This window comes from Diadema setosum, chromosome 9 (genome assembly GCF_964275005.1).
Source record: "Diadema setosum chromosome 9, eeDiaSeto1, whole genome shotgun sequence".
Classification (NCBI taxonomy): domain Eukaryota; kingdom Metazoa; phylum Echinodermata; class Echinoidea; order Diadematoida; family Diadematidae; genus Diadema; species Diadema setosum.
Window position 1 is genome coordinate 33,136,226 of NC_092693.1, and position 9,599 is coordinate 33,145,824.

General features: G+C 37.6%; 1 protein-coding gene across 1 annotated transcript; it reads left to right on the top strand.

Annotated features, from left to right (window-relative positions):
• The first annotated feature begins 479 nt into the window (after positions 1–479).
• LOC140233325 (beta-1,4-galactosyltransferase 5-like) lies at positions 480–6,707 on the top strand. The gene is made up of 5 exons (XM_072313434.1): positions 480–713; positions 2,820–2,936; positions 4,111–4,298; positions 5,307–5,531; positions 6,455–6,707. Exons 1-5 carry the CDS (start codon positions 480–482, stop codon positions 6,705–6,707), a joined length of 1,017 nt encoding a protein of 338 aa, XP_072169535.1.
• The last annotated feature ends 2,892 nt before the right edge of the window (positions 6,708–9,599 follow it).

Below are 9,599 nucleotides of genomic sequence, written 5' to 3' on the forward strand. Positions count from 1 at the left end.
CATACCTATATAGCTGCTAGTTGCAATTCAACTATTTGTTATCATCATTATATCCTTATAAGCCTTATTATCCCCTTATGATAATTATCATTTCATGACATGATTATTATTGTATTGTCACTATCATTAGAGTGATCATTTTATTCTTTTTTTTTCACAAAGAAATCTTATTCACTTATCATCATTGAGGTACAAATAGATGTCACATCATAATGATACATAAACAGATATTACAATTTGAGAGGGGGCGCTACAAACAGTCTAAATAGTATGAATATGATTCCAGTTGAAATTGGATACAAATCTTTATTTTTTTTTCTCAAAAACTCTTCTTTCCTCGCTTGCTTCAAACATTGACAAAATTTGTAAAAATCCAATGATTTCTTGTTATTTCTATATTGATATATATTTTTATTGATAAATCTTATAATGATATATTGACAGTTGGCAGACGTAAACTGGATCTGGACGACCTCACAATGTCCGATGCGATAAAATTAGTCCTTGGAGAATCCGCTCACAACGTCGACGAGGCGGTTCAGGCGGCCAACGACATCCTGCACAAGGAACTGATGAACGGGGTCGTCCGCGTCGCAAAGGAGGGTGACAGACGGTTCGATACATCAATTCAGTCGCAGTCGCTTAGGATCGGAAATTACCGTTATCTCCCTGGGGGACATTGGAAGCCAGCGAGCTGCATACCACGATGGAAAGTAAGTTGAAGAAGTTCACATGACGTTCCTAATCTTTATAGGCATTATTTACCATTTGCAGATCAAACAAAACCCCAGCCTTATATGTCGTGTTTCAAAATATTTAGTTCTAAAATGTGAGTTAAGGATAAAAACATCCAATGTAAAATGTTAATCAGTATAATCGATATCAAGTATTGTTGAATATACAAAATGTGAACAATAGTTATAATAGAATTGTTACTAGAATAAACTGTCTACAGTTATGGTATAATTCGATTTTTGTCATCTCTGCTCGCCTATAATTAACTGTACCTTTAAAATTACCTCGACGTTTCAAATTTCGATGTACTTTTGACGCACTCGAAAGTATTTTCTTAAGGTTTACGCATAATTATAAAATGCAAAGCAAAGCTAAAGAAAAAAAAAAGCAAAAGTAAAGCAAGGTAAAGCAAAGCTAAGCAAAGCAATAGAAAGTAAAGTAAAGTAAAGTAAAGTAAAGTAAAGCAAAGCAAAGCAAAGCAAAGCAATGCAAAGCAGTAAAAGCAAGGGAAATCAAAGCAGGAAAATGCACGACCCAAACCATGCAAAGTGTTTGTAACGCCAAAACAACCTCGCCCACAATAAATGGACCATGACGCACTGATGACGCCACAAGTGAGAATGTATCATTTCTTTTGTGTTCTCCTCCACTTTACTGAATTCGTGATGTTGGGAGTTTTCGTAACGCGTTGTTCCTTTGTGCTCACAAGTATGCATATAGTATTTGCATATTCATCTGAGTGAGGATAATTATTTTCTGTTCTGTTCTCTCTCCGCCTGCGTATGTTACTAAAACAATTTACTCTTGGCGTAATTTTGCAGGATTTGCCATCTTTTCCTTTTATTGAACTGGTAATTTAAATTGTTTGCTTATCACATACGGAAGTAAAGTTTCCAAGAAATTGATTATACGTTTAATATGCGCACAGAGTCAGAGATATCTTTCAAATGTGCATCTTTGTGAAAGCGAAATAAAAAGGTTTCATTCTCTAGAAATGAGTTTTGAATTAGAAATGAAAGCTTCTTCAATATACATTTTATGAAGTGTGTTTAGGTTATATCTGGACACTGAGGAACACTGCAACATTTCGTGACGTCAGTGTAGTAATGACAAAGACGCCCTTTTTACTGAAGTACATACCAAAAGTAATACATGTATTATTACATCTGCCTCCTGATGGAGGCATATGTCAATGTATGTGTGTGAAATGCGCTATATAAAAACCAGCTATTATTATTATTATTATATGTGTGCCACGGTGTAAGTCGAGTCAATTGTGAATACACGTGGAATTATCTATTATTGATCTTTGCATCACAGTGCTCGCTCTTTAAGCCTGGAAAATGGAAAATAATATGTGAAATTCTCCTTATATTCTCTTTAAATCGTACCACTATGCTTGACATTGTGGTTGTTGCAGTATTCTTATCCAGCGACGACGACACAAAACTTCAAGAAGTCAAAGCTTTTGAACGATTTTTCCGATAATCTTTTAAACTTCACGGATTTGCTTTTTTTAATATATATTTCTACATTCACATAGTCAACATACTTAACGATCAGTGACAATGATATATGTATGATATATATATATATATATATATATATATATATATACACATATGAAGAGTTTGTTTGCAAAAACCGATAAGTCAATTTTTGAAGATTTTGAAGTACGATCTCTGTCATAAAGTACAAAATAATACCTTTTAAATGATATATTGGTCACTACATATAAAGGTATATTTTTGAAGTTATGGTCAAAAGAAGCAACAATTTTCTTGTTATTCTCCTTATTTTTCTTGACCTTTAATCGCAAATATCTCCATTTGGCAAATATGGACTTATCGGTTTTTGCAAACAAACTCTTCATATATATATATATATACATATATACATATATCATATCATAACGTTTCGTTGTAATATTCATGTATTAAATATATCTATGATTACATTCACGCGATAAAGTTCCCAGTTTTTGCCAGCACTAACTTGACATCTGGCAAGGAAGTGAAACAGCTCTCTGCAAACTCTTTTATTGACATCAATGCTTCTGATTTCACCGTCTCTGTTCCACCCAGGTTGCGATCGTCATCCCCTTCCGAGATCGACACTATCACCTTCCGATCGTCTTGCGATACCTGATTCCTATGCTACAACGGCAGCTCCTCGAATTCAGCATCTTCGCGATAGAACAGGTTGGTCGATAGCACATAAGACTGCCAAGCATGGGATACAAATCATTCGGGGTCATCCCACGTGACCGATACCCATGGGACGTGCGGCCCACGAGTTCGACTGTGAATAAAGGTCCACGAGCCATACAGCCCACGAGTCATACGGCCCATACATGAGTTCGATACTGCAGGCAAATAAGGCCGACGAGTCTGACATCAAGCATACAAGGCCCACGGGTTCCATACTAACAAGGCCCAGGAGTTCGAAACAAACAAAAATGGTCCACGAGTTCGGCATTGTACATCACAAGGCTTAATGTGTCGGTCTCGTGGGCTTAATTTTTTGCTTAGTGCCGAACTCGTTGGCCTTGTTTTCTTAGTGTCGAATTCGTGGGCCTTGTTTGCCTTGTTTCGGACTCATGGGACTTTGCGTCGAACTCATGGGCTGTATGACTGGTGGGCAGTATATCTTGTGGGCTGCATGTATGATTCCTGGGTGTCAAACTCGTAACGTGTAACTAATCATTCTTGGCAGTTGAATATCATTGTCATGAAGAGCGCTTGATTGCAATTTTTTTTTCCACTACGGATTCGGTAAGCATATGGTAGTCTGCAAGAATACATTGTAGTGCAATACATCATCCTGTCGAAGCATAATATCGATTGCATTTTGTTTACCCAGTGATTTCCTCGTGTTCAAATCTATATTAACAAGTTGCAATGATTGACCGTAGACTGTAATAGAAATATGAATATCAGTTGGTGCCGATTCGCAGATCGCAAGTCATATGTTGTGTACATTATGCCATTTTCACCTGTTTACAACGCTGAACATTTTATTAAATAGTGATGGTATAATGCACGGCTACAAAACGAACTATACTGACTATAGTCGATAGTAAACATATACGGCAAATTTCCGTTATTATGTAAATACAAAAGAGAAGTGAAAGTCATAACCAAAACAACAAAACAAAAATCGAAAACAGCAGTCCAAAAGGAAAAACGCAAAATTGGTCGAAAATTAAGTCACAGAAAACATTTAGTTCTCCTGTGAAATGATTTCGTCGATATTGTTTTATGATTTATGATTATGATTTGATATTGAATATGCAACGACATGAATTTGCCTTTAATTATGCAAAAGACACACTGAGAAAAGACTTCAGAATCTGAAAATGTCGATGCCAAACAGGCCAACCAAGAGTTGTTCAACCGGGCGATGTTGATGAACGTAGGCTTCTTGGAGGCGCTGAACTTCACCGACTACGACTGCTTCATCTTCCACGATGTCGACCACATACCACTCGACGACCACAACTACTACGGGTGCTCGGGAATGCCCAGGCATTTCTTGTCCGGCGCGGATAGGTGGAATTACAAGTGAGTGAAAATAAGCCGACTAGGACATTTTCATAACATGCGGATTCTACTTTTGAAATTGCATCATAGACCATTGGAATTTGCATTTGATTCGATTCGTGTGTTCATTCGTCTGTTCATGGACCTAATACACATGGACATTCATCGTATCGTTAATTAATTCACGCGCCCGTACATCTCAAAAGCGCCACAAAGCCATTTTTAGCATGCTTCACTGCTTTGATCCCATGATCGTCACCGCCAGCAAGCCGGGAGAAGACGGAGATTCGAGAAATCTAAAACTATATGCGCAGAAAAGATAACTCACAAAAATCAAGTAAAGTGAATGTGCAGTTGTGGTGTATGTTAGGAAATCTTACCTCAAACAATTTCGCTTGGGAGAAGCATGCAGTTTTTAAAAGAAAGCTAACATTTTGACAGAATGATTGTCATTTTGTGATCTCAATATTTCACTTTTCTCCAGCATAGTCCAGAGCAAAAAGGGACGGTGATGGTAGAGAACAGATATATCTTGCCATTAGGCAAGGTCTTATGCGTGTGCGAAAATGTGCGAATCAGCAATTACCCATCTTTTGACACAAACTTTGTAATGATCTCAGGTTTGCTGCTCCTCATCACTGTATTTATTCAAAGACATTTCCGTCTGAAAAAGGCACATCAGCGAAACAAGACTGAAATGAGGGAAACGATTCTTTTGTTAGTGACGATACATGATTACACAATCGTTATTGTCAAGACACCTGAATGTACTCATTAAGATGCACATAATCATGTGTCGGTGACGATCATTACATCAAAGAAAGACTGCCGTGAATAGTCCATGTGTATTAGGTCCATGGTCTGTTGAAACAAATGGACATTGAATGTTAGCATGGCTGGATAACAGAGGTCAGACTGTGCTATAATAACAAAGCAATATGATTGTCATCTCTCTTATAGTTGCAACAACACACACGACATAATATCGCAATAATAGCGTTGTTAATCGTCTTCATATTCCATACACAGATTGCCGTATAAATCCTTCTTCGGCGCCGTATCCGGATTAACCGCGGGTCAGATCCGGCAGATCAACGGCTTCCCAAACGTGTATTGGGGTTGGGGCGGGGAGGATGATGAGATCTGGAACCGACTGAAGGAAACAAACTTGCCGGTTAGCCGCCCGGTAGGACCTGTCGGACACTACAACGTCATCAAGCATCATCACAAGAGTGCTCCGCAGGCGAAAGACAGGTTTGATATCCATTGATATCCATTCTCCGTTTCACTGAACACTCACCCATCTAACAACCTAATCAGACTGCTAATGGTATGAGGATTTCACGAGACAATGCGCTATGACTGAAGCGATGTGATTTGAATAAGTACAAAGGAAAGACGCTATGTAATGCTTAAAAGGGATCGTACAGTTTCGGTTGAGACCTAACTTTATCATTTCTAACATTTTTGGATGAGATAGTAAGAAACCTCTTATGAAATTGAATGTAATTCCAGAAGGAATTCAACGTTTATTTGATTAAACTTGGTTTTGAATATGGCTGAGACACCCAAAACAGAGCAATCCTAATAAAAGGCGGGAACCATCTTTTATTATGATTGCTTTGTTTTACTTTGCTTTTGAATGTCTCAGGCATTCACAAACCAATTTTCATCAAATAACCTTTCAACTCCTCTTAGAATGATGGTATGCTTTCATGGCTTTGTACTATTTCACAAGTGGCATGAGTGGCTTCTTGATATCTCATGAAAAGTTAAAAGCCAAATCCTAATCTCCACCAATGCTATACAATCCCTTTAAAGACAACTAACCTGTGGCGATTATTTCTTTATTACTTTCTGATCCGAGACATACATAGCAGTGCATTCTTTGCAACGTCGTTCAAGTTAGTGCCTTTTTTCAGGAGCTTCGTTGGCTGCAGGGGGAAAAAATAAGATGTTCATACACGAACATAAATTGGTATGAGAAATGATATGGATCTAGCAATTGCAAAGTTCTATGTCATGCGTCATGTCATGCATTACACTCGTAATTATTATGATCCTGTAGGATTTCATTTGATTGATTGATGAATGTAACTGCTGAACTTATTTGATCTTTCAATGTCCAAACCATTCCCACTTTTCACCCTCTTTTCATTCCTTGTCTCATTCAACAGGCATATGCTTCTGGACGCATTTAGAACTCGCTATAAGAAAGATGGACTGAGTGATATCGTGTATCCTGTCCCGACATACACCTTAAACATGCTCTACACCAACGTGAGTGTTGATATTCAGAGGATTAAACCTCACTACCATATGCCGTCATCGCAGAAAAAGATCAAGAAAGAACCTTTGAAAGTGGAGAGGAAGACCCCAAACTCCTCTCCTCTACCGGCGGTCGCCGGCTCACTAACTACCTCAGGTTAACAAGGGAGGTGGAACCCTGGTATGGTATACCAGTGACAGTTAAAATCAACGTCTGTGGGATCTGAAATGCAGTATATCCCTGAGAAAAAGAGAGAGTCCTGCTATACCCTGTGCTTTTGCGCATGCGTATATGCCCTCTACGTCGGAAGTGAAGTTTAACTCACCCATTGCAAGTGGGCACCTGCTGCGAGAAGCTCAAATTCAGGCCCCGATGGCTTGCACACATTGATACAGCTAGCATGGATAGATCTGCAGTTTAGGCTGGACTTGGGCCAGATGACTCTGGCTTGGCAGACACATTTGTGTTTTTATCCATTTTTTTTTTTAAGATTCATCTTATATTTATGTTTTCACAACCTTATAAATATGATTTACCCAGGTTTTTACTGAGGGAAGATACCCAAATGACGTCAACATGGTTACCCAAATAACTTAGTGCTAACTGTGAATGAAACGCGTAGAAAATTGCAAACTTCCTTTTAAAAGACAAAACTGACTTTTTAATAACCACAATTTACATACGCACAAAGGTGTTTTGCCATGTTGCCTACCGGCAAACTTTGACATATTTACTGTCACAATTGTACAAAATCTGCCTGGAGAATAGATTATTGCCTAAATATCAAATGTTTTCCTTTAAGAAAAAAAAAGAGATATGCTTGCATAGGGTTTACAAAACTTCGAACTAGATAATAGATATATGCAAATTCATGTAGGATGTTAAGTTGAATGTACAGACCTGCAGTGTAAAGACCGCAGTTAACCAAACTTTTTAAACAGTTTCACTCTCCATTGTTACACTAATTCGTCAAAGCACATCGGAGGGATAACTAGGTGTGTTCCCAGAACACTAATAATTCAACATCTTCAACTAGTTTTCCCGCTGTTTATGCAGAAAGATGTGGCTCTTGTCTCGTTCAATTTCATCTTAACCAAACTTTATCATACCAAAGTATGATACCCTGGTATCTTTAATATCATTCTAGCCGTGAGTGTGTTGGAACTAGACTGCAAGAAATAGACACCACACTGAGATAAAATGATTGCCAGTTCATAACAAAATATTGTATTTTCTTTTATTATTGCTGTCCAAGCGATATGTTGCTGTAGTTTCAGACGTCGTGCCCTCACACATTACTAATTGAGAATCACAAAAACACAGTAACGAAATGCTATAGAGGTACCAAAGAAAATGCATTTTGTGTGCAATTGGTCTACTCTAAAAGATACAATCTCCAAGTGTAGATTAGTAGTTGAGTGAAATAGCTGCTTTTAGGCGTTTATTTTGATGACTTCATTTGAGCGGGTTCCTGAAGAGAAATTCTGAGCGATTCTTATATGTAAGCCATTTTCAGTACTCATACTTTCAACAAGTTACGTGTTTAACCGCAGTGGCCGGTTCGGTGATTAAACCATTTCTTGGCCATCGTCTACAGCAGCGTTCAAAGTCAGTCCGTATTACGATTTTGTTTTATTATTGTGGAATATATAAGTGGAATCTTATGGTAATTTTTAGTAATCATTTTTAAAGCAAACTCAATTGGACTTTGATCATATTTTTTGGATAGCTGTCATGCTATAGACATGAGGCAAGATCAGCGTGATCATTATGATACATAAGTTGCTGTTGCTGTTGTTGTTTTGCTCGCTTTAATTCTTAACCCTCTCTCTCTCTCTTTCTTCCTTCTTGCGTGTATGTGTGTGTGTGTATATGTGTCTGTCTGTCTGTCTGCCTGATGATTTCTTTGCACACCAAGAATATTGCCAATTATAAAGCACATTTCCAAATAAAATGCTTATCGAGTATTTTACGTAATGAAATTATCATAACAACTCGACAATGTAAAAAGAGCTCATGTAGTGATAATTTACGTAAATAGATATAGTTGGGTTTTGGACGTCCTGCTCAGGGGAAATCAGACAAAGAAGTGATCAGGGTGCTTTAGAAAGTGTATTTTAACGCCAGCTTTTTGGCCAATTTGTTCATTTTGTTTATTTGTTTTATACTCTCTCTCTCTGAATTATTGCCTCTTTTTCTTTTTAAATAAATTGCATATCTGTATTGTGTCTAGAAACCACTCTTGTTTTTACTGTACACGACAGCCGACCTCATTCTTTCGTCTTTTTTTTTCTTTTGCATTTGCTATTACGTCCTGTAACATCGCAATGAAAGAAAGATATTATTCAGAGGGGTGAAGGTTCAGGTGTGAGTTTGTGAATTTGTAGAGGGAGACAATTTGAAGAAACTCACACCTGAACAATTGCATTGATTTATGAAATCTTGTAATCATGAAAAAGTCCCATACCATTGCAGTTATCTCTGCGTGTAAATAGCTGAGTTTACATATGCATGAAATGAAAAGCATGGCATAGATACTACTGAGTACGATGACAACAACCAGCATAATTACATTATTATTATAATATAATATTAGAAGCTCTGTCTGTGTGGGATATGTGATATAGTGATTTTCATGAAACAAAAAATAATGTGGCGACCGGTAGACTGCCATGATTGTCTTCGTTGAGTGGTTGAGCACTTCTCGTGTCTAAACAGACACCTCCTCACCTTTTCAAACATGTGCTGGTGCTGCTGCATATTGATAACCATGTTCAAATCTGCTTGTGATTTCCCACGAGTTCAAAAGTACGGCATTGGTTTTCTGTATTGATAGTTAAATTTGCCATCTACGATTTTACACATACGCGTAGGCCTCCTCTCTTTCTCCTTCTTGTGAGTGTGCATGTATAGAATATATTCATATGAATGAGTGTGTGTATGTGTGTGTGTGTGTGTGTGTAATACAATGTATGAGTAATTTCAAAAGGATAAAAAAGGTATCGCGGGTTCTTCTTACATTATTGTAATTTATTGTATATACTGTATGATAT

What these genes read in the sequence shown, in the direction of transcription:
- LOC140233325 (XM_072313434.1), top strand. Translation starts at nt 480, where the DNA reads ATGTCCGATGCGATAAAATTAGTCCTTGGAGAATCCGCTCACAACGTC. An exon ending in GCATCTTCGCGATAGAACAG is followed by an intron (nt 2,937 to 4,110) that starts GTTGGTCGATAG and finishes GATGCCAAACAG; the next exon opens with GCCAACCAAGAGTTGTTCAA. An exon ending in GCGGATAGGTGGAATTACAA is followed by an intron (nt 4,299 to 5,306) that starts GTGAGTGAAAAT and finishes TTCCATACACAG; the next exon opens with ATTGCCGTATAAATCCTTCT.